The sequence below is a fragment of the Chelonia mydas genome, chromosome 7 (assembly GCF_015237465.2).
Source record: "Chelonia mydas isolate rCheMyd1 chromosome 7, rCheMyd1.pri.v2, whole genome shotgun sequence".
Taxonomy (NCBI): domain Eukaryota; kingdom Metazoa; phylum Chordata; order Testudines; family Cheloniidae; genus Chelonia; species Chelonia mydas.
In genome coordinates this window covers 94517808-94544463 of record NC_057853.1, presented here as the reverse complement: position 1 = coordinate 94544463, position 26656 = coordinate 94517808, and the positions used below count along the sequence as shown (strand labels likewise).

At 39.1% G+C, this 26656-nt stretch overlaps 1 protein-coding gene across 1 annotated transcript in view; it reads left to right on the top strand.

The window, feature by feature from the left end:
• ADGRA1 (adhesion G protein-coupled receptor A1) overlaps positions 1 to 26656 on the top strand; it is a 465281-nt gene that overhangs the window by 200942 nt on the left and 237683 nt on the right. Inside the window, 2 exon segments of the mRNA XM_043551597.1 lie at positions 5908 to 5979; positions 7135 to 7298. Of these exon segments, the coding sequence (XP_043407532.1) occupies positions 5908 to 5979; positions 7135 to 7298 (236 nt within the window).

Below are 26656 nucleotides of genomic sequence, written 5' to 3'. Positions count from 1 at the left end.
TGAGCAAGTGATGTGAAGGTGACAAGTTCTTAAACTAGTAACTGGCACTGATAAAGCAATCAGGCCTGGTCCAGGTAACTGAAACAGCAAAATGGAAATCACATACATACTCTTTGAATGCTGGAGCTGTAGCTCACGAAAGCTTATGCTCTAATAAATTTGTTAGTCTCTAAGGTGCCACAAGTACTCCTTTTCTTTTTACGGATACAGACTAACACAGCTGCTACTCTGGAACCTACTTACTGTAGAAACTCTTCTAATCTCTCTTGCTACCTTAGCATGACAAAGTACAAGGAATCATTTGTAGGCCATTATTAGAACCAGTAGAGAGAGCCATAAGTCTACTGGAAAGAGCAAGAGAGGTAAATCTCTAGTCATCTTCTGCTAACTACAGAGATTAGGTTTCTTACAGTGTTTAAAAGCATAAATATCGGGTGAAACAAAGGCAATTGGAATATGTTTCATTTAGATTAACATAATTCAAGGTTTTTTAAGAGTTATGTGTTACCCTTTGATTTTAATTTGCAGAACGTTTTGGGACACCACTGGCTTTAGGTTTCATTTCATATTGGTTTTTCATCATGTACTGTAGGGTATATATCCATACCCAGCAACATGGGGAAGGATTTAAATCCTTTGCTTGAATTAGGGAGGACAACTTGGGCTGCCCTGAAAAAACTGTCAGAGGTACCAACTCTAATGCAAAGGTCTTTAACTAGTTTAATTAAAGGGCGGATAGAGGGCAGTTTGGAGCAGATTGTCTTCAAAACAGGAGTAAGAAGAATATTTATGTTCATTGACCTGGGCAGGATTTTGTCTGCTGGCTCTGAAAGCCAAGGGCCATGGTACAGTATATTCTCGTCAGTACCAAAAAGGCTACACAATTATTTTAGATCTGGCCAAACCACAGACTTGATTTGGTTAATAAATTCATTGATAATTGCCATGTTTAAGCTAGATTGGGTTTCAAGTACAACCACTGAATCCACTTAAAAACATAGCCCCCTTGATGGCACCCATAGAGATGGAGGATTTTGCCCAAAGCTTGTGCCAAAAAAGTCTCATACCTTGCAATGAATAGGAGTTGAACTTTTGGTTAGTATTGAAATCCAAAGTTTTCACACTATTCCAGGAATTTATCACTGCCTGTCAATGATGTGTGATTATTTTCCCTGAGATTGATCCAGGTTTTACACTTACTTGGAGCTGATGAATTTGCCAAAATGGAAGAGTACCAAAATGATCCTAGCGCATATATTCATGTTATATGACAGGTGTAGCTGACTGCAATCCAGGTAGTTCAAAAGATGCTTTGTTATGACTCGCTAATCTATTGGCTTGGCTTTCCTGGCTTGTATTTTATCCTTTGGCCATGCTTATATTTGGTGAGCTTCTTATATTCTAAACATGATTATAAGTGACATAATTGAATGTAACAAGTCTTTCGTATCTCCTTTTGGCCTTCTCAAGGGTCATGTTTCAATGCTATGTTCCAGGAACCAGGTATGCAAATGGATTTCTGGTGTGTAATGGGGCTCTTAATAATTTAGACACCTGTTCTACTTGGAACTAAGTATCAGGAGCAGCAGAAGATTATGGGTATCACTTTAATGATATATCAGAGTCTATTTTGATGAACCTGGATAAATTAGCACCTCAGACTATAAAATGTTCCAGCCCGAAACATGCTTTGACAAACAGTTACTTCTGAATCTTCTTTTTAAAAGTATGAAGCACACCTTGCTGCTTACTTGCAATTATTTGATTAAAGTACATATGATTTATATTTCATCCTGACTCTGAATCATCATCAGTTATCTTTATGATAATATCTTATAATAAATTCTCTTGTGACTTTGTTAATGTCATTGAAGCAGCTAATCACTATGTACACTGTAGAGAAAAAGTACAAAACAAGTAACATGTAGGGAATCCAATTGGCACTACTGTAGTGGTATCAAGAAACTATCCACTGGAACCTATCCCAGCCTACACCTCTCCTCTCATTTTTATCCCCCACCCCCTCAATCTCTTCCCACATTTAATTAATCTCTCCTTGCCTCTCCCTTTATCTGTTCATCACTTTCATCTTTATACTTTCTTCAGTGCTGTTCTTATGCCTGGAACACACTCCCTATTCAAATGCCCCTTGTGTCCTCCCTATTTTCACTTAAATCCCTCCTCATACTTCACTTCTGCCATAACCACAAAAAACCATCCTGTCAATCAAATGCTGGGATCACTCCCTCATTTGAAAGAGAAAATACAACTAGAAGAAGAAAGAAAAAAAGACTACAGATTAGCATTATCCTCTGTGTGTGTGTGTTGGTGTTAGAGTTGTGCAGCATTTAACATTGATTAAAACACTGAAGAAAATATTCTCATCCTTCATGATTACAGCAAATAAGAAAAACAGAAAACCCTTGATGGCAGGTGATTCAGAAATATTTAGGTTACCATAGTGTAGGCCAAATCCTGATCCGTCCAGTTCACGCTGAGGAACCCTCAGCAAGGTGTTTAAGCATGTGCCTAACAGTAAGCACATGAATGGTCTCACTGACTTTAGAGTTAGGCATCTGCATAATTGGGGTCTCTATGATGCTGAGTGCCCCCAACTCCCATTGATATCAGCAAACAAAAACTATATTTAATGAGAGTTAAAATTGCACAGAGCATGCTCCATCTACACTATGGTATGCTAAAAGCATAGACATAAGAATTTATGGGGAAAGTCTATTGCATTCCTTTATATCTCCATATTTCCTACAGTCAGTAATGTGCTCCAACACCCCATCAGGCTTTTATTTCCGTTTCCAGCAGATCCCTACAAGCAATACATACTGCAGTTTCATCAAACTTGGAGGGTGACACAAAACTTTAACAGGGACCTCATCTCCTGTGACAAAGGTCCTGCTCTACCTTGGTGGGTCTTGCGCTTATTGGCGGATTTGCTCACCTTGGCGCTTCACAGCAGCCCTCAGCTTGGCTGTTTTTCTGAACCCACAGTCCAGGTTGACTTCTCCTGTGTCTGACCAGGGGTTGGGAGGATTTGGGGGGAACCCGGGCCCACCCTCTACTCCGGGTTCCAGCCCAGAGTCCTGTGGAATGCAGCTGTCTAGAGTGCCTCCTGGAATAGCTGTGTGACAGCTACAACTGCCTGGGCTACCTCCCCATGGCCGCCTCCCAACACCTTCTTTATCCTCACCACAGGCCCTTCCTCCTGGTGTCTGATAATGCTTGTACACCTCAGTCCTCCAACAGTCCGCGTTCTCACTCTCAGCTCCTAGTGCCTCTTGCTCCCAGCTCCTCACACGCACACCACAAACTGAAGTGAGCTCCTTTTTAAAACCCAGGTGCCCTGATTAGCCTTCCTTAATTGATTCTAGCAGCTTCTTGATTGGCTGCAGGTGTTCTAATCAGCCTGCCTTAATTGTCTCCAGAAGGTTCCTGATTGTTCTGGAACCTTCCCTATTGTCCCATCTTGTCGGGCACTCTCAGGAGAGGGAGGGTCGGTGACCCTGGGCGCGGCACTAGGTAACTCGAGGGGGTGGAAGACCACGAGTGTCGAGGAAGCCCCCCCGCTCTAGGCCACCAGGTAACTCAGGAGGGTGGAAGACCACGAGTGTCGAGGAAGCCCCCCCGCTCTGGGCCTGGGCTAACCTGAACACCTCTCCCTCCTGAAAGCTGTTGTGTTATACCTTCTGATTGCGTTGTTTTGTTGCTAAGTTTTTCTTTATCCTTTTGTAATTCCTGTAATTGTTACAAATAAATTTCTTTTCTGTTTCAAAAAAACCTTCCCTATTGTAATTGTCGCAATAAATTTTTTTTTCTGTTTCAAAAAAAAAACAAAACCTTCCCTATTACCTTACCCAGGGAAAAGGGAGCTACTTAACCTGGGGCTAATATATCTGCCTTCTATTACTCTCCTATAGCCATCTGGCCTGACCCTGTCACACTCCTTTCAGATCGAGTGTCTCAAAAGAACAGCACACCTGACTCATATGTTCCACGCACTTGGGAAGTTCTTTTGCCTTAACATTGCTGAGGTCACTGTTAAGGGTTTGCTTTAGAGTGCAAATAAAATATCAATTTATTTTTTTTTGTATAAATTTGTTTTTCGTCAAAGCATGATAAAATTCATTGTACTCAAAGTTTATATTCTGTGTTTTGGGTTTTGCCATTTTGATGAGATTATTACTAAATAAAGATGTAAAGTTCTTGTTTAAACTGAGTTCTGTAATAGAGCCTTAAATAGGGTGCAGTTCCTGCTACACTATGAGAGATGCAAGGTACTCAGCACTTCACAAACTTGCACCAACATTTCTAGTAGGATGGAAATGGGTTTTAGCATCTCCTATCTTTACAACATTTATTCAGTTATCTTCATGGCTTCATACATTATCATCCACACTGCATATTTGTCATTGGGCTTCATGCACGGTACAGTTTTCTTGAATAAACACCCTAAAAGTAATATTATCTTTCAAGAATAAATGATTTTCGTAAAAGAATTCCATAAACGTTTTTGACCTGTGATACTTCCTCATCTTTCTGGCAGGAACTCATCAGGGCACATGTTCCTGTACATAATGGAGTCCCTGCAAAGATTTTTTTTTAAATCAGATTATTTACAGCTTGCCAGAGGCTTCATTTGTTAAACAGTAATTTTAAACTTAATTCTTACCTTCAGTATAGCTTGAGTTCTTTACTTTGTAGACAGAACAAGAAATATAAATCAGTAAAAAATCAATTTTTCTGTCAAAAAGGCTTGCATCTTTATTTTTCGATACAACTTATTTTCTTCTTGGTAACAACACATTTCCTGCTGAACAATCCTCTAAGACATGAAATTTTGCAGCCATCTTAAATGTAGTCATGTAAATTCAGAAGGCTTGAGGCATTTACTTATTTGCATAGATAGAAAAGAACGTTTGTCAGCAATCCAGAAATATGTGCTTTATCTGAAAGGAAACTTTAATCTTAGATGCTACACCAATTTTTATTTAACTGGTATAGCAATGGAGAATATGACTTGACATTTAGGCATTTGCCATTGATGTTAACATGTATTGAGCACAACAATACCATTAGACTATGCAAAAGAAAATTAATATATTTGTAGTCATGAAGTTAAAAACCAATCAGGAATCAATTACCAAAGACAATTAGAGCTATTTAGAACTGAGATGTTCAGACTTGTTCCTTAAAGACAGTAATAAATTTTCAAAGCAAATTCATGGACAAATCCTCTTACAACAGACATTTCTTGACTGACCCCATGAAGCTGGATCTTTTTGTAGTTTATAGAAAAAGTTTACATTTCCAAGAAGTTTAATATGAAAATATTATTTTTATGAAGGTATAATGAAATGCAACCTTAGAATATGAAACTAACTTGCTTTATAGTTAGTCTCATTTTACACATAAAACATATTAAGTATGTTCTCTAAACTCTTCTCAATATTAAATTAATCAATTTATTTGGTCTGGATTACCGTGAAGTATCATGTTACATAGATTTAAAAGAGCACAACATAGCTCTAACATAGGTCTGTTTATATCACTATATCATAACTTCAAATTTAAACACGGAAAATATTACTGGATCTATAACAGCTATGAATAGCTGTTTATTAGAAGATATTGCATCATAGAAATGTGTCTGCTGTGAAAGGAAGATGAAAATCGGTGTGTGATTTGCTTTATACATGTTTATACAGAGTCTTTCATCAAAAAAGAATATGTAACCTTAAGAAAGTATATCTTATTTATTCTTCCCATGGAAGAAAGCAGCAAAGTTCTAACCTATTTTATTTTTTTAACAGCAGCAAAAATTCTGCCATATAAATTAACAACTGGTTTGTATCTTTTATTTGTTATAGTAACTGTATGTTGCTTCTTTTCTAGGAATTTATCAGGGAATATTTTTTCAAGTCTCATGACTGGACTTTTTTCTGAGCTATTAGCTCTGAAAGCCTTGTAAGTATGGCTTCATTATGTAAAATTCGATTTTGGATATCATACAAATCTATTGTTGTCATATATGTGTACAATATTGTAGCTAAGATATCTTGGCTTTATCTAGTTTTTACATGTCAAAAGCACAGAGGTTTAAGAATCAAGGCTGAAACTACATATTAAGTCCTTCTGTTGATACCGTAGACTATATAGTGTTTCTTTTTCCCCATTTACCCTAATTTGAGAACTTCTCAGAACCAGCATGGCAGAACTGCAGTATTAATTTGAATGGGCTTCTTTTGTCAGTTTCTAATTACTTAAAACGTACTGCCTTTTGCAATAATTTTCCTTTGTTTTTTATGGAAAGAGGAAAAACAAATTAATACCAAATAATTTTCATTTGAAAATTTCCAGTAATTAATTACTGAATGTATTAAATACACATATTAGAGGGTTTTATAAATGGGTAAATATTGTTTGCATGGTGTTAGAGGCAGAGGGTATATCTACACTGCAATAAAAAACCCACAGCACAAGGCTTGGGCTGCAAGGTTAAACATGGCAGTGTAGTCATGACTACACTGCATTCAGGCTCAGGCTGGAGCCTGGGCTCTGAGACCTGTCCCCATTTCCCCCTTTTTCCCAGCAGGGCTTCAGAGCTTAGGCTCCAGTCTGTGTCCAAACATCTACACTGAACTTTTTAGCCTCGCAGCCCTAGCCCACTGAGCCTGAATCAGCTGTCCCAAGGCAAGCCATAGCCTAGCCATGCCATGAGTCTTTCATTGCAAGGTAGACATACTCTAAGGGGAATTTTTAATAGACAAAGTAATAGCTTAGGATCATTTTGCTCAGTAGGGTCATACAGGTTTTAGCTTTGAGTGCACACACTGATGCAAAATTAACGAGTATAGTGGACAAAGAGTGTCACTGTAATTACGTGCATATGGAATATGGTGGGCCAAATTCTCATTGAAGTCAAAGGATGTTGCATTGTACCTAAGAGTAGAATTGGGCATAGTATCTTGGAATCCATATGAGTGAGGAAAATGTATATTATTTGCCATGTGATGCCTGTCTTTATGTTTAGATGCATCAGTCTAATTTTGTGCTGTATACATTAATTTATTTTGCAAAAGTGCATTTTGGTCCTTCAGTGTTACTTTTTTATTTTCCTAGACATTTCAACACTGATTCGCTCATCTGTGACTGTAATCTAAAATGGGTTTTGCAGTGGGCTAGAAATGCTTCAGTTCGAATAGCAGAAGAAACAGTTTGTGCTTACCCCAGTACTTTACGAGGACTGGCATTTCATAACCTGAAGGAAAACCAGCTGATATGTGGTGAGTTGCACACTAATTTAACATTATAAATTGAAGTGGATTTCCCAGGAAAAGGTGTAAACCGATGAATGAATGCCAAACAGAATGTGCTGATGTATAGCCTTCTCATGAGTGGAAGAAAACCAAGGTACGGTGCACAGAAAATAGCACTAACATTGAAAGAGAATGAGGAGTCCGGTGGCACCTTAAAGACAAACAGATTTATTTGGGCATAAGCTTTCGTGGGTAAAAAGCCACTTCTTCAGATGCATGGAGTGAAAATTACAGATACAGGCATAAATATATATATTGGCACATGAAGAGAAGGGAGTTACCTTACAAGTGGAGAACCAATGTTGAAGGCCAATTCAGTCAGGGTGGATGTGGTCAACTCCCAATAATTGATGAGGCAGTGTCAATACCAAGAGAGGGAAAATTGCTTTTGAAGAAGTGGATTTTTTACCCATGAAAGCTTATGCCCCAATAAATCTGTTAGTTTTCAAGGTTCCACCGGACTCCTCATTGTTTTTGTGGATACAGACTAACACGGCTACTACCCCTCTGATAATTGAAAGAGAATACAACTTGGAAAAAATACAGCTGTCTTGTTTCATGTAAAATGGAATTTGTAAATCGCAGAAACATAACTGTCATGTCCCATATATAAAATAATATTTAATTATGGTATAAAATAAACATCAATCCATAGTGGTAGTTCTACATGAAGCAGTGTATTCCTGCAGGGATTAAAACAATATTTTTTTAGGTTGTACTCTTAACAGCATGGCATAAATGTGAAACCACATTGCTACATCTCTCACGTTTATGAACCTGTACAGTATTCTTTACCACTGTGCACTGGAGAGGAATAGAATTTTTATATTTCCAGTTAGGCAAAATTCATTATTTGAAAATGTATAAAGGAAATAGCTCTTTGAAAAAGCTTTCCCACCATAACCAAAGTGATGGGGAAAGGAGGAGGTGAGAGAGAAGAATATGAATGAATGAATAAAAGATATATCAAGGTCAGCCTCTTATAGTAAGGAAGAGACTAAAACAGGTGACTCAAAGCAACAATGTTATAAATTAGTAAGTGCAAAAAAGTACATCAGAAGCTCTCAGATACCACAGTGATGACCTTAATAGAAAATCCTAACACAGACAGAAATATCACTTCACAGACCCTTCAATATTAATATGATCTTTATGAGGAGTTTCTTGAATTACAATAGGTTGCTGCGATGCATGCTAAATATATTCTAAAAACATGATACAAAGACCAGTGTACTAGTTGCATTCTGTGTGTACATCTGTTCTGTAGCTGAGAGCAGATAGAAACCTGTCCAGGCCCCCTGGGTATGCACTCGGGTGGCTAGTGTGAGCCACTGGTGCTACCTCCATCTACCTTGTTATTTTGAACATGCTAGTGCAAGCAGAGCTGGCATGTATCTGTCTACTTGCACAGGGAAGCAAGCTCCCAGCTGCAGTGTAGACACACCCTTATACTAAAAACTATAAAAGCAAAGAGTAGGCCGTGCTAATACGAAGGAGGGAGGTAGGGCCCAGCAGTGATCCTAGTACAAATTCTGGTTTTAAAAACAATTTTCAGGTATTTAGAAGTTGGGAGAGATACCAAGGGATGCAAGTGCCTTTCTCTGCAGCAAAACGTGTGATTGTGAGTAGGACTGTTAATTAATTGCAGTTAACTCATGCAGTTAACTTAAAAAAATTAATCACGATTAACCATAGTATTTTTCAATTCATCTCACACAAATACTGTAGTGCAATCTCTTTATTGCATAAGTGCAACTTACAAATATAAGGTTTTTTTGTTACATAACTGCACTCAAAAATAAAGCAATGTAAAACTTCAGAACCTACAAGTCCACTCAGACCTACTTCTTGTTCAGCCAATCGCTAAGACAAACAAGTTTGTTTACATTTAGAGGAGATAATGCTGCCCTCTTCTTATTTATAATGTCATCTGAAAGTGAGAACAGGCATTTGCATGGCACTTTTGTAGCCGGCATTGCAAAGTATTTAGGTGCTCGATATGCTAAACATTTGTATGTCCCTTCTTGCTTTGGCCACCATTCCAGATGACATGCTTCCATGTTGATGATGCTTGTTAAAAAAAATAATGCTTTAATTAAATTTGTAGCTGAACTCCTTGGGGAGAATTGTATGTCTACTGCTCTGTATTTTACCTACCTTCTGCCATATATTTCATATTATGGCAGTCTCAGATGATCACCCAGCACATGTTCATTTTAAGAACACTTTCACTGCAGATTTATCAAAATGCAAAGAAGGTACCAATGTGAGATTTCTAAAGATAGCGACAGCACTCGACCCAAGGTTTAAGAATCTGAAGTGCCTTCCAAAATTTGAGAGGAACGAGGTGTGGCGCATGCTTTCAGAAGTCTTAAAAGAGCAGCACTCTGATGCGGAAACTACAGAACCCGAACCACCAAAAAAGAAAATCAACCTTCTGCTAGGGGCATCTGACTCAGATAATGAAAATGAACGCGCATCGGTCTGCACTGCTTTGGATTATTATCAGGCACAACCCGTAATCAGCATGGACATATGTCCCCTGGAATGGTGGTTGAAGCATGAAGGGACATACGAATCTTTAGCGCATCTGGCACGTAAATATCTTGTGATGCCAGCTACAACAGTGCCATGAGAACACCTGTTCTCACTTTCAGGTGACATTGTAAACAAGAAGTGGGCAGCATTATCTTCTGCAAATGTAAACAAACTTGTTTATCTTAGCAATTGGCTAAACAAGAAGTAAGACTTAGTGCACTTGAAGGCTGTAAACTTTTACATTGTTTTATTATTGAATGCAGTTTTTTTGTACATAATTCTACATTTGTAAGTTCAACTTTCATGATAAAGAGATTGCACTACAGTACTTGTATTAGGTAAATTGAAGAATACTATTTATTTTGTTTTTTTACAATGCAAATACTTGTAATCAAAAATAAATATAAAGTGAGCAATTGTACACTTTGTATTCTGTATTGTAATTGAAATCAATATATTTGAAAATGTAGAAAACATCCAAAAATATTTAAATAAATGGTATTCTGTTATTATTTAACAGTGAGATAAATCACGATTATTTTTTTTAATCGCACGATTAATTGTGATTAAATTTTTTAATCTCTTGATGGCCCTACTTGTGAGATGATCCTTAAGGCTAAAGTCATGAGGATAGAGTCTTAAATAATGGGTAGGTAGAAAGTGCAGATACCCATCAGGATAAAACTCAAGGAGGAACTACCCCATAATTCCACAGCCTACATTATTAAGTACTTCAAAACCTGCAATACCATTCATGGTCAGTCTGCTACTTTATAGCAATCCAGTATAGAGAATGCAGTGCAGGTGGAAAAAGGGGCTCCTGGCTATTGAAAGTTCTGGAGAAGCCAGAGAAGTCTCAAAGAAGGCTTTGAACTGGTATTTTTAGGCTCTTAACTAACGTGAACTTCCCAGAGAGTCCAGTGAATGTTATAAAGGAAGTGAAACGATGATTTCTCAGAAAGTCATACTCGGATAATACTCCTTATAACACCACTGATATACTTGTAGTATTTATAAAATGCTGTTTATTATGTCCATAGAACACTTGTTTACCATGTCTGCCCAGAACTTGATGCTGTTTTAATATCCTCTGAGAGCTTCACAATGATTATAATAATTCTTGAGTGGTTCACAATCTTTATAATGTCTTCCAGGTACTTCATGGTTCTATGCAGCCCATGGTGCTCACAACACTGAGAAATTTAATTTTCAATCATTTAATTTGTACTTGGGTTTAATAAAAAGCCTCTGAAGCACTTTGTAGAGTGATTTTTTCTTTTTCTTTTTTTTTTACTTTTGAAGTAAGGGAAAACACTGTCTTTCGTGGTTCTTCCTGAGAAGAGCCTTCCAATGGATCAGGTGGAAAACTCTATCTAGTTGTGTAGTCTGTCCACTAAAAACAATTAGAAATCTGCCTTGTTGGAGGGAGGGCAGAGAGGAGAAATGTCAGAAAGTACAAAATAGCAGCAGGTTGCAACTAAACTGGCAAAACTGCCACCAAAATAGAAGATCATGCAGCAGCTGTCACAAATAGTAGAGAAAAGAGTCTCCCAACTAAGGCTATGTCAGTACTGCAAACGATGGTTTGATTGCAGCACATATAGACACACCCAAGCGAGCTTTGATCAAACTAGCTTGCTAAAAATACAGTGAAGCCGCAACATCATGGGGCAGATTCCCAAGGGCAAGACCTCCTAGGACCCGAGTACATACTCAGTCTGCTAGCCTTTTGCCACCACCCATACTGCCATGGTTTCACTGCTATTTTAAGTGACCTAGCACAGTCAAAACCAGCTCAGTTATACCTACATGTGGTATAACCACACCTGATTGCAGTGTAGACATACGGTTAGATGGTAGTGGTCTGGGATTTCAGAGACCTGGGTATATATCTTGACTGTGCCAAACTCTCTGTCAGATACTCAGTTTATGTAAATTGGCGTAATTCCATTAAAATCAATAGAGCTGCCTGGCCCTGTCTGTTTCCCCATTTCTAAAACAAAGAAAAAAGTACCCTGTGTGAGGTAGGTAGACACTTTTTGTAGTGTCTAACAGTATGAAAGTAATTTTCAAAAATTTGCAGCTGCACAGTCATTGAATTCATAGGGCCCTGACTATAACTAATGCATGTAACACACACACATCCCTTGTCATCAGAATAAATTCCAGGGTTAAAAGTGATTTTTAAAGAATCTTCGAGGTGTGGGTCAAAACTTGGATGATAATAAAAATAGTGTTACAGACCAAACAACTACAGGATACTACAGTGGTTTTATAACATTTTAGGAACAGTATTGCTCTGAAAAGTGGCTGAAAATGGCATGATGAGATTCCATGTTACTCTCTCTCTGACTCTAGATAAAACTTGCTCAGGTTATAGTCAAAAAGGTGACTTTTCTGAATACCAGCTTGCAAACTCAGCCTGAGGTCTGAAGATCAGACTGTTTTTCCCCCCCCCTTTTCACACATCATCACTAGCCATAACGATTCTGCGGGCTAAATTGTGCCTTTGGTTACACCTGTATAAGCCCTTTGGCCTTGTCTACACTCGAAACAGTACAGTGGCACCGCAGCAGCTGCACCACTGTAGCACTTCAATTTTGCGTTTCAGGGTTCTCCTGTCAACATAGTTAGTCCACTTCCCTGAGAGGTGGTCACGAGGCTGGCAGAAGAATTTTTCTGTCAGGCTAGCTCTGACTACATTGGGGGTTACGTCAGCTTAACTATATCACTCATGAGTTTAGATTTTTCACATCAATGAGTGAAGTCGCTGGGTTAACCTAACTTGTGAAGTGCTGACATTTGTCTTAAATGGAATTACACAAGTGAAAGTGATTGGTGCTGCAATTAAGGCTTAGTTAATTATGTTGAGTGACCCAGTTCAACATAGCTGTGTGGGCTCTACCAAGCTAGCAGTACAAAATAATCAGAGCTTATTTGTTCTGAAAACCTGCAGATTAGAACCTGGTTGGGAATTTTCTGTTGAAACATTTTTTTCATCCAAAAATGTTGATTTATCAAAGCCAAAATTGTTCCCAGGAAAGGGTCAGTTTTGATCTTTCAAAAAATTGTAAAATGTTTCAGAATTCTCAGAATGTCCCATTTTGAATTTTTGAAAGTTTCTTTTTTCAAATCATAATGACTCATTTAGAAATTTTAATTGTTAAAAAAGGATCAAAATCAAAACTTAATGTTTCAAAATTATTGATATAAGACATTTTGATCTGATCCAAAAAAATATGGTTTATTGGTTTGCAAACATTTTTGAGATTTTGACTTTGTCCCAATTCAGGAAAGGAAAAATTTTCAAAATCTTGAAAACTTCTCATAGCACATAGAGAAGCCAGCTCTGCTACAAAAACACATTGGGAGCAGTGTTGATTAAGAAGGTATCATTTTTACACAGTCATTTTTTTAGGGTAGAGCAATATAGTACTTTATGAACCAAATTCAAATCTGTTGTCACCCGATGAAACTCCATTGACTTCAGGGCTTGAGTAATTTGGCCCTGTATTTTCATAGATTGATTTTTGTTGCCAGAAGTTGGGAATGGGCGACAGGATGGATCCTGTGATGATTACCTGCTCTGTTCATTCCCTCTGAAGCACCTGGCATTGGCCACTGTCAGAAGACAGGATACTTGGCTAGACATGGACCTTTGGTCTGACCCGGGATGGCCATTCTTATGATTAATTAAAATAAGGGAGTGATAGCAATGGCCGAAGCTGCCTGGAGAAATAGTTAGCCATTGGGCAAGTTTTTCTCACAGACAATAGATTTGCACTTTGTCTCAGCTTCAAATTCACCCTTCCCAAATTCTAGTCCTCTCTTGTGTAAAGAAACCTGAATTTTGGGTGAATGTAAGGTTGCTTTATGATGTGCGCAACATCTGCTAGGAACTAAGTTATAATCATGACACTGATTTTAGCTCACATCAAAGTAGATTTGAGCCTGGGTCTCCCTGAGGTACCAGTCCATTAATTCACTATTCATTTAGCCTTAATGGTTTTGATTTCTTATAGGAATAGAGCAAAATTCTGTATTGGATTCACATACTTAATAAAAATATACTATTATTTCTGCTATTTTTTTAAAAAAAATCCTAGCTTGTATTTGGGGTTTCCTCATTAATGAGTAATTAATTAGCATTAATTTTGCCTCTGTTTCAGCTGGCTGAACAATGAGGCTGAATGCTTTCATTTTTCTTGGAGATACACTTATTTCATGATAAGAAAAGGAGTACTTGTGGCACCTTAGAGACTAACCAGTTTATTTGAGCATGAGCTTTCGTGAGCTACAGCTCACTTCATCGGATGCATAGCATATCGTGGAAACTGCAGAAGACATTATATACACACAGAGACCATGAAACAAAACTTCCTCCCACCCCACTCTCCTGCTGGTAACAGCTTATCTAAAGTGATCATCCAGTAGGGCCATTTCCAGCACAAATCCAGGTTTTCTCACCCTTCCCCCCCCCCCCCCCCCACACACACACATACAAACTCACTCTCCTGCTGGTAATAGCCCATCCCTCTTTGAAACCTCTCTTTATAATGCGCATGATAATCAAGGTGGGTCATTTCCAGCACTAATCCAGGTTTTCTCACCCCCCCCCACACACCCCCCTCCAAAAACCACACACACAAACTCACTCTCCTGCTGGCAATAGCTCATCTTACAATGTGCACAGCAATAATCCAAGTTTAACCAGAACGTCTTGGGGGGGGCGTTGTAGGAAAAAAACAAGGGGAGATAGGCTACCTTGCATAATGACTTAGCCACTCCCAGTCTCTATTCAAGCCCAAATTAATAGTATCCAATTTGCAAATGAATTCCAATTCAGCAGTTTCTCGCAGGAGTCTGGATTTGAAGTTTTTTTGCTTTAAGATAGCGACCCTCATGTCTGTGATTGCGTGACCAGAGAGATTGAAGTGTTCTCCGACTGGTTTATGAATGTTATAATTCTTAACATCTGATTTGTGTCCATTTATTCTTTTACGTAGAGACTGTCCAGTTTGACCAATATACATGGCAGAGGGGCATTGCTGGCACATGATGGCATATATCACATTGGTGGATGTGCAGGTGAACGAGCCTCTGATAGTGTGGCTGATGTTGTTAGGCCCTGTGATGGTGTCCCCTGAATAGATATGTGGGCACAGTTGGCAACGGGCTTTGTTGCAAGGATAGGTTCCTGGGTTAGTGGTTCTGTTGTGTGGTATGTGGTTGTTGGTGAGTATTCGCTTCAGGTTGGGGGGCTGTCTGTAGGCAAGGACTGGCCTTTCTCCCAAGATTTGTGAGAGTGTTGGGTCATCCTTCAGGATAGGTTGTAGATCCTTAATAATGCGTTGGAGGGGTTTTAGTTGGGGGCTGAAGGTGACGGCTAGTGGCGTTCTGTTATTTTCTTTGTTAGGCCTGTACTGTAGTAGGTGACTTCTGGGAACTCTTCTGGCTCTATCAATCTGTTTCTTCACTTCCGCAGGTGGGTATTGTAGTTGTAAGAATGCTTGATAGAGATCTTGTAGGTGTTTGTCTCTGTCTGAGGGGTTGGAGCAAATGCGGTTGTATCGCAGAGCTTGGCTGTAGACGATGGATCGTGTGGTGTGGTCAGGGTGAAAGCTGGAGGCATGTAGGTAGGAATAGCGGTCAGTAGGTTTCCGGTATAGGGTGGAGAAAACCTGGATTAGTGCTGGAAATGACCCACCTTGATTATCATGCGCATTATAAAGAGAGGTTTCAAAGAGGGATGGGCTATTACCAGCAGGAGAGTGAGTTTGTATGTGTGTGTGGGGGGGGGGGGGAAAGGGTGAGAAAACCTGTTACCAGCAGGAGAGTGGGGTGGGAGGAAGTTTTGTTTCATGGTCTCTGTGTGTATATAATGTCTTCTGCAGTTTCCACGATATGCTATGCATCCGATGAAGTGAGCTGTAGCTCACGAAAGCTCATGCTCAAATAAACTGGTTAGTCTCTAAGGTGCCACAAGTACTCCTTTTCTTTTTACGAATACAGACTAACACGGCTGTTACTCTGAAACCTGTTATTTCATGATATAATCACCTCAATTTGTGTTTCACAGATTCCTAGTTAAGAGTAGAAAGTGACATGCTATTATGCAATATCATTTTTGCTAATGCTTTCCCTGTATGTGGAGGCACTAACTTAAATTTTCAGTCTACATTGTTTAAGTATATTTTTCTTTGCCGGATGTGGAGACCAGGAATGTTTTTAATTATTTTCTTGTTGTCTAGGCTATTGCAGACTTGCAGGAATTTAATGCTTTCCTAAGGTGATCCATGTTCTTTCCATATCCACCCTTCACAAAACAAGGGAACTGTTGTTGAGATACATAAAAATATGTAATATTTATTAGAATAAATGTGCAATAAAGGGCACAAGTGACATCCTTTTATAATCTGGGGTGGCCTTATGACTTGGTGGTAATATTCTGCACTTCTCTGTGGAAAGCACTGGTTAGACTTTTGGCTCTGGTCTTCTGTTTGTTGGAGTAATAGGGCATCTCTTGAGGGAGCATTCAAGGCACCTATGTAGAGGGAGTATCTTACAATGCTCAATACAGACTTCACTGCCTGGAGGATTCTCCAGTTGTTCCTATTCAGTTATCCTCTACTAGTGTCAGGGCAGTAAGAAAGTGGTCTGACCTAGTGACCAGAACCAAGGGTGGAGTCAGGGGTTGGAAGTCCCGTCAAAGGTCAAAGCCAGAGTCTGAAGCCAAGCCAAGGGTCCGAGCCAGAGGTGGAAACTACGCCAAGGATTAAGCCAGAGTTGGAGACAGAGGCCATACCAAGGGTCAAGCCAGAACCAGTAACTGGAGCTAGGATGATGAAGCAGAAACTAGGAACAAAGTGTGATGGTAGGAGCAAAGAGCAGGGACCAGGTCAATAGGCAGGAACTTTGTCTCAGAGGTTTGGCCAGCAACTAGCTGCTCAGACAAGAGTGGGACAAGGCAGGAAGCATTATAGCCGATGGTGTCCATTCATGAGTCTGCTGCAAATTACCTGACAGTGCTGAGTCAGAGGGTGCAGCCTCAGGTGGTGGGGCATCAGCTGCAGTTCCCTCATCTGATCCTGCAGTGCAGTGGTGCAGAGGATAAGTCTCTCAGCTGGCAACCTTGTCCGCTGAGTTCAAGACCTATGGTGCCTGACAGCTAAAAGGTTGGTGGCTATGAGAAGAGGCCCTAAGAATTGCTCTAAGAAATTGCATCTCTCCTCTCTTGGATATAAAGATTATACATTAATATATTTAACATGTTTTGACTCATACTCATGGCAGTGTCTTGGCATCATTAAAAAAATGATACTGTACATGGACTGTTTCTATTTGATAGTTGGGTCTAATTAGAACTGTGTGAATAATCTATTTCTCTGCTTGCTGGCCAAGCCAAAAAAATCAGAAAAAAATCATTTTAGGTTGACTTCTCTTAGTGAAACAAAAAACAAAAATTTCATTTTGGGTCAAATATGATGTTTAATATGACCTAAATGAATGGGTTATTATTATTATTTCAGTTTGGGGCATTTTAACCACTTTTTTTTCCATTAAAAGCAAAGGAAAGTTGGAAATACCATTCGTGGAGGGAGAAGAAGGAGGTACTGTAGAAAACCGTGGTTAGAGTGCTTACTGGGCATGAGGGAGACCTGGCTTCAGGTCACCACTCTGCCTAATTCAGAGATGTTATAGAGGAGTGCCCTAACCTTTGGGCTATAGGGAGATTCTTGAGTGGGACTGCTGAAGCTGTTCCACTTCATATAAATAATATTAAATATATATTGGGTCAGAGAGAGATAATGACTTTATAACCTGGTGGTTAGGACACTCACCTGCAACATGGGAGAACCAAGTGCAAATCCCTGCTTCAGTGACTATTAATGTACTTTCCATGACATAGAACAGCTTTCTTTTTCCCTTTAATTATTATTAATAAGAATTAATATTAAAAATAAAAAGTCTACTCTTTCATAAAGATTGCCAAGCTGGTATGTGAGGATGTCTCTCAGTTATATGTAATTAGAACCTAATTTTCATAGGTGCTGAGTGCCCACAACTCTCATTGACTTTAACTGGAATTCTGGGTGCTCAGTGCATCTGAAAATTGGACCCAATGTATTTCAACCAACTCCACTGGGGATGTTATACATGGACAAAAATATGTTAAATGAAAAAGTGTGTATGCTCAAGGTTTATGATGGTTACAGTTCAGTGTCTCTGAATGGCAAGAACTGTGGTAAGTAGTGTTGGTAGCAGCATGTACAAACTGTACAAAAGAGATTCATAGGTTAGTAAGTCCATGCTGGATTTGAATAATAGCGCAACTGATTACATTAAATTTGCGTTGTGAATTTACTTATTGATTGGTTTGTAATTTACAGAGCTATCCCTTCCGTAGGGCGAATTGGGGAGACCACTCCCGGCCCCACTATTTCGAGGGCCCCGCGGGCCAGTGTAATTAGCCAGAAGACAAATGTCCCAGAAGACATAGGCGCAGGAACTAAGGGTGCGGGGGGTCGGGTGGTGCTGCAGCAGCACCCCTGGGCTGCTGGCCCTGCTCACCCGGGATCCCGGCTGCTGGCCTTATGTGCCATGGGCTCTGCCGCCCACGTTTTGGTGCAGCAAATCCTCTGTCCCAGCCAGAGCCCTGAGCTGTCATGGCCCTATAGCCAACAATAGCCCACAATAGCCCTGCGGTAGGCGCTTGCAGCTGCCAGCAGCAGCAGAGGGCACAGCACCAGGCTGGCTCCATCCTGCTGGCCTGGCCACCGATACAGAGTGGGGCCCCTAAGCCAGCGGGGGCTGATTTGTCCCAGCCCTGCACCTTCCTAGGAATGGCCCTGGTAATTTACATATAGCTTTAATTGCTAGTAAATCACACTTTCTTTTTTTGATGGAGTAAGTGCTTGGGATATATTACTCTTGGCAATTTACAACCCTATCCTGCAGAACTTACAGAAGCAAATGGGAGTTTGGTTTGTGTAAGGTCTGTAGGATTTAGTCTGTTGTGGGCATTAAAGTAGAATATACTTTGAAATGTGTTAATACTAAAGACCACAAAAATTCTCTTATTAAGGCTCAGGACGAAAAGAGTGAAAGAATGTACCTATCCTAAGTGATGGAGAATCATTTTTAAACCACCAGCATTTGAATGATTTTCCAGTCTGTATAGTTTGCAAACTACCTTAATTTTAAGTGTTAAGTCATGAGTGAAATTAGCAAGTAGTGACACAAAATGTTATCTGAAATGCTTTTTTTCCGGGTAGGTGGGGGGAGTCTAATAAGATGCCTTTGAAGGAATTTTCAAAAGGATACCTTATTCTTTGCTGTGTGTTTTAGGATCCAATTAATTAAAAGTTTCATATGACATTTCAATGAAATCTTTGTGCCATTTTCTTAGGAAAAACACACATTTGTTAGGGAATTATTTGTGAGACAGTTCACCAGCCTGTCTTTTGCAGTTGCCCTCACTTCACTGAATATCAAAAGTATTCATCCCCAAGAGGAGCAGAGTCAGGTAAAGAAGTAAGCACTTTATGCTCTGATGCACTCTGCTTATTCACACTAAAATTGACTCTAAGCAAAAAAAGGGAGAAGAACATGTTCACGTTCTTCTTCCACTTTCAGTCGCACAGAATTCTTAATCATTTTAAGACTTGTTTTGTTAGATGTGAGAAGGACACCAAGTCTTTTCATCATTCCATATCCACTATGACATTTTCCAGTCTATTTTCCACTCTTTTAGTGTAAGCAACACACTAAGGCATATTTCTGTCAGGTCAGTACACAGCTTCCTAACTTCTCTTCATAAGAAGTGTGTACTACAGTTATACAGATAATGCCACAGCAATGCAGAAAATGCAAGACATCTGTCAATTACAGCTCTGGAATCTTTATGAAGAAGAGAATTTCCTTTTAAGTATTATTTTGTCATGAAGTATTCACCTATTTAGAAATGTGTTCTTTTCCTCCAGTGATGTATTTCTAATATGGCACTAGCTCTTTTCATAACTGTGGTTGATTAATGATTCTCATGTCCTAAATGTGTTGAGGTAGCCGCGATCTTTTACTTGACATGCATACATGTAATTTCACCTTCGTCCCTGACACAGCTATCTGAAACAGCCTGGCTTTATAATTAGAAGCTCCTTGGAGGGCACATACTTTTAAAATGACAAAAATAGAGAGTGATTGATGATGGGAAAGTTTACTTTTGAATAGAGCCTTTTCATCACTGAGCTTCAATCCTGAACTCAATAAGAATTGAGGGCATTCAGCACCTTGTCAAGTCAGCTACTTTATAGACTACTGTTAGATAGTATGTGCCAACCATTGGTTGGAAGTGGTGGTTTAAAATGTTTCTAATGAGTACCACAAATTAGTTGCCCACGTTGGCACTTGGGCAATAAATAAACAACAGTTTTAGTTGCCTACATGTAGATTTAGGTGCCCCTTCTGGAAAATTATGCTTCCCCTATGTAACATATTGCAGTAGTAACAACTAGCTGAAAATTAATGAGAACTTTGTCCCAGTTTGGGAAGTTAATAACTTTCTTATATAATAATGGCATTCAACGTTCCCTTTTTCTGTACCAACCCCTGTTGTTTGGTACTTTTTGTAGTAAAATTCTCCAGGGTTAGCACACTTCGCTAACTTCGTTCTTAGAATCATAGAATTGTAGCACTGGAAGGGCCATGAAAGGTCTTCTAGTCCAGTCCCCTGTACTCAAGACAGGACATTCTTCATACAAATTCTTCGTTCAGCTGCTCTTTCTACTCTACGATAAATCTGGTACAGTGTAAACATTAGTGGTTTTTAAAAAATATTTGCTGAACTGAGACTCACAAGTACAAAGTATGGATGGGTTGATTATCCAAATTAAGGTTCCAGTCATGCAATGTTTTGCACCCTCACTGAGCTCCACTGACTTTACAAAGCTGCAGGAGCAAGGACTTGAGGCCCAATCCTGTGGGGAATTCTTGAGAATTGCTCTAATTAAATGTAAATGGGAATATGCACATGAGTAATGTTTTTCAGGATCTGACCATTATTTAATACATGCTTCAGGTTTCAGAAGAGATGAACTGTGATACATTTACCAGTGATCAGTAAAAATATATCCTGTGGTATTTTATTTGTGTCAAATTTTTATCAAATCAAGGTTTTGTAGCTATAACAATATATGCCTCTTAACAGATTTACATATAAATCAACTAATGCAGCTGAAAGTTTTTGGATGTCTTTTAAAGTGGGAGGTTGTGGGTTCTAGTTTCTTGCCAGAGTTAAGTGGTTCATTTTATATGTCAAACTTTGCAATAGATAACTCAGTGAGGATATGAGGCCAATAGTGTTGAACTAGCTCTGGCTACAAACCCTAGGTTTCTCATCCAATCTCAGACATTTTTAGCTGGAAAATAAAACAATAATGTGTTATCTATGTGAAAGTACAGGGAAATTATTATTTTCATTCATTTTGTACTAGTATAAAAGAAAACTGCCAATCTTTGGTCCTAACATTTATTAAAATTAAAACCTACCAAAATCTAACATTAATAGAAACTTTAAAAAAAACCTATTTATTTATGAAGGTTTAACAGGTTTACAAATCCTTGCATGTAAATATCAGAAACAGGACAATAATCATTAAAACAAGGAGACTTTGTTCAGAGAAATATAAAGTAGCAATCATCAGAACTCTCTATTTAACAGTGTGTTACCACATTACAAAGGGAGTGCCTTTACCCTACCCATGGGATGCTGTTTCTAGTGATTTTTTTTTAATTGAAATCTCTGATTACACACATTTATCAGATCAGGCATTTCTATTAAATGTTAATATTTTTAGAAATGTAAATGAAAACTGCTATTTAAATACTTTCTTGCAGCTGTGCTAATGTGTGAATACTAGAAAATGAAATGATCCTGAAAATGATACCCCCTCCCAAACTGGCTAGTCTGTTTTTTGAAAAAGAAAGTAATTAATTGTTCAGTGTAAATATGATTGATTTTTTTTTTTTAAAACATAAATGTACCATCAAGGCTGTATGGTTAAACCATCAAATGTCAGGAAGTACCAAAGTTAGGTTGACCTTTCCTCCTGTGCATGTGCATTGCAATAGCCTTTACCTAAATGATCTCACATAATTCCTGAAATACAGTATATTGTGTAATTCAATATAGTTAATTTTTCTCAGCTTTACATATGTAGCATCTTGGAATATATTGTTTTCATTTTTGTATACTTTAATTTCATTGTCATATTTTTCCAGAATATCTTTATTAACTTAAATCCAAAGTCTGCAATTAAGTTGTAAGCTACAACACTCATTGAGCTCAGTGAATTGTGCATGCATAACAAATATTTTATTATTGTGGTATCTCATACTGTTCCTCAGAGAAATACACAGAGAAAGAGTTAAATGTTGTGGGTTTTCATCTTTCAGTATGTCTCGTATTTGGAAGCATATCTAATTTGTATTTTTCATGTATCCTAACTTCAGATTATCATAATCGTTGTTAGTGTAGTTTTGTGTCTAATTTCCTACATTCCCTCCTCCTTCTCTTTCTAAAATTGCAGGGAAGGAGAGGAGAAAATTAACACAAAGGAGAGAGCTTCAGTCTCCAAAGCTTCTAAGCACCAGTGCCTTGGCTGGATGCCTCTAGAACCCAACCCTTAACCAAGACAATGAGAACACAGCCACCCTTGAATGAGACTTATTGAGTACCCAAGAAAATGTGTCATGTAATCTTAATTTGGCAACCTGTGCATTTAAGACTAGAGTTCAGAATTTCACACATATTACAAAAAGAAAAGGAGTACTTGTGGCACCTTAGAGACTAACCAATTTATTTGAGCATAAGCTTTCGTGAGCTACAGCTCACTTCAAGCTTATGCTCAAATAAATTGGTTAGTCTCTAAGGTGCCACACGTACTCCTTTTCTTTTTGCGAATACAGACTAACACGGCTGTTACTCTGACACATATTACACTGGTTTAAAATACATCAAACTCCTTAGCTAAATTTATACTATTTGGCCTGATAAGCAGCAGTTATTACTGTTCACTATCAGTAGCTTAAATTAGTTTATTGAGAGATATTGCAATAGAGCAGCCATCCCGATATCCTGTGTCCCAATTACGTAGAATATGCTGTAATGGCATTTTACATTTATGTAGCACCTTTCATCTCAAAGTACTTTCTTTAATGTATCTATAAAAATGTAATTACACAGTTCCGTGGAACCGCAGTAGCAGACATGGTAGCCATCTGTGCTGAAGGTACTGCAGAGCAGTGGGAACAGGAGAAATTTCTCAGCATGAGAAAGGGGTAAATTCTTAGTCTGACAGGACTGTCAAGCGTTACACATCTCACATGATATTAATGCATATGGCAGCCCTGTAAGGCATTCATTCCAGCAGCCCAGCTGGATCCTCATGCAGCCAACTGGACTGCAGGAAAATGGGGTAGTTGCCTCTCTGCTTCCCCTCTTACTGATCCCCCTAATGGATCTCTGCATGGAAGGAGTCAGAAGAGATGGTGTCAATGGGCACCTGACTAGTAGTGACATAAGGTAGTGGTGATCAATATTGCCTCCAAACTTCCCAACCAGACCCAGTTACCTTTGCAAACGGTACCTAGCCAGATCACTGCCCGGTGAGAGACCCCAGTTTCTCTCCCAGACAGCACCCAGGACGAACTCCACTTTCTGTCGTAGACACACCAACAACATCCAGTTCCCACCAGAGAGAACCCAGACATCCACAGCAACCTTAGCATCCTTCAGACACCCTTCAGCACGCATTGACGCAAGCATCCCAGACACCGACCAGTACCCCAGATATAGCTGCCAAGTTTTGTGCAGTTTCATATCCTAATTTCTGCCATTGCTTGATCATTGTTATTGACCAATGATAAACTGAAATATCCACACACTGCCAAGAGAGAGCCTCAGCTTGTTTGCCTTAAAAATAAAATTGTGAGTCATCCTGTTTAGTTTTGAGTTATTGGCTAAATGAAAACTAAAGGACAGATTCTATGATGAGTCAGGGAAAATTTGCACTAGTCTCCCAGTTTAAATGTATCCTAAACCTGGTTGATCTGACCAGTGGAGGAGCCTTCCTCTATTGGGGAATCCTCTGATGGTGTAAAGCTATATTACCACGTACCCCAGAACATCCTTGCAACTTGCTGATCCCCAGCTTCTTTGATGTGTGGCAGGAGATTGGTCTGGCAACGTAAAAGCCAAGGATCGGGGGGTGACAAGAGTGGGCATAAAGCCACCTTTGCTCTGTCCACCCTTCAGGGACCCCTGTTCCTGTTTGAGCTCCTTACAGGATCAGGGCCTTAGTTTCAGATCACACTTGGGATTAAAATGGATAAAATTTACCGTTTCATATTATACATACACTCATGCAGATTTTTCAGACAGCTACAGCTATTTTACAGCTGATTTTTCTGAAACTCAGTAGAGTATGCATTATACCCTGAGAACTATATTCATGTCAAATTTCAAGAGTTAGCTCTTACAACTGTTCCTTGACCCGCCCTGAAACGAAACATGACTTTTTTTTGTTAGATGGGAAAGTGTACTTTTGCTCTTGCCTTACTCAAAACGGGGTGAATGGGTCTGATGCAGGCAGGGACACTGCCTCACCTTGGTGCAACTCCAGCTGTTTCCAACTCCCTTGCACAGATGCTCTGGGCTATAGGAGAGACTGTTGGAGAACTGAAAGCAGGAGAATGTATGTGGCAAGGAAGGACTCCACACCCAGCTATGGAGGGCTGGATGTTAAGATTGATTTGTTAATGATAACTTGGTTTAAATTACACCGAGAAGGACTTTCTCCTGCAGTTGATTGTTGATTCACCTACCAGTTTGAAGAGTTCTTCTCCGACTTAAAATAAAATCACTTTTTGTGAGACCAAGCTTTGAAAATGTCAGCACAAAAAGTGTAAGCTGAAACAAGTTAAGTGATTGGAAACAGTGAGTTATCATGGACACTGCATTGGAACCTTAATTATAGCTTCTGCTCAGGTGTAATAAAATGAGTAACATTAACATAATTTATTTATTTATTTAAGTAAAAAAATGAGAGAGAACCAAAACAGAAAATAAAAATGCTTCAGGCAGTTATCATACAAGACACCATGACCAGAGTCCTAGTTCCACATCAGACTAAAAAGCCTTATTCATTGTATTGTGTGGAATGCCTCTGGTCCAGAAGGAGTTTCTTATTAGTCTTTTACTCCCCTGTAAATCCAAAGTCCTCAATCAGTTTTTCTTCCAGTTAGATGATATTCTGATGGCATCTCATTTACTACATGTGGCCATATTCCACAGCATTTTGTAGTATAAGGCATGTCCATGTTGGGCGAGGTAAGTAAAACATTGCCATAGTGTGGGAGTGTCTTTAGAAATACTATATTTTGGGGAGGTGAATGGGCGCTTACTACATACAGAGTTGTAAATAAAAGCTCATGGTCATCATGGAAAATAGTTCACCCAGGATTCATACACAGAGGGCCCTAATTTGTAAGTAGGGTGCAGACTTGGAGGGATGGGGAGAGACATGCGGTAGTTCTCTCAAGCCCCTGAGGGAATCCAATGGGGGATTAACTCTTCTGTGGCCTTTCTGTCACATTGTAGACACCAAAAGTACTGCACAGTACAATTTCCTTCAGTGAAATAGAATGATAGATCTTCTTGCACACTGCAATTCTATTCTGAAAGTGATAATGCAGGGTGCAATATTGATAGTGTGTCAATGTTGCTAGAGAAGACTATACTTAATTTACTCCCCGCCCTGCATACTGAACTTAGGGTCTACAACACACAGGGTTCTTTTAGTCTCTTAATGATAAGATTTCTCATTCACATAGTATTTACTCTGTTTGGAGTACTGTACAGAATTAGTTCATCCTCACAACATCCCTGTAAGTGCCCCCATTTTACAGATGGCAAACAGACTGAAATTTGAAGTGACCAGCCAAATGCCACACAATAAGCCAGTGTTAGAATGTGTTTCTCTCGGACACACTGACTTTATACATCAACTCCAGCAATAAAAATTATGCAGGTCAATTTAGGCCCTTACTTGTAACTTTGCTACATTCAATGGTTTTTGCACACATGTAACCAACTGCAATTTAACCAAGAAGCTCTACAATCCATCTCTCTCTCTCTCAGCTGTGTTAGCTCTGCAGAGATAACAGGAGTAAATGTAATAAAACTTTGGTCCTACAGGCAGCCAGTATGACTCTGCATACACACAGGGAGCCTCTCTTAAGTAAAAATCTGCCATTTTTATACAATCACTTTTCAGAGTACAGCTGCACATTGAGAAACAAACATAAAGCTGTGATTTAATTTTGAGATACTGCGAAAACAACTTCCATTTTATATTACTGACTAGAGCATTTGTATTAAGGAAGCAGAGGTTGTTAAAATGATTTGGAATCCCAATTTCCCTTGCTGGTAGTATAAAGTTGGTAGAAATGAGAAGCCATTACTTGAATGGAGGCTCTTCCCCTTCTTTAGTGAGCAGTATGGGTATGGTTCACAATGTCTTTACCCTCAGCCCAGTAAAATTTGACTTGTTTTTATGCATTTTATACATCGTCTGCTACGTTTTCTATAAATTATGTAGAAATCAGAGACTGGATAGGATTTCATTAAACTGAAACTTGTCTCCACTTCTCTATTCATTCTGGTCTGTCTCTAATGCTGTGGCGCTGTTTTTGACCTTCTGCACAGAATCCTGTGTCATGCTCAACAA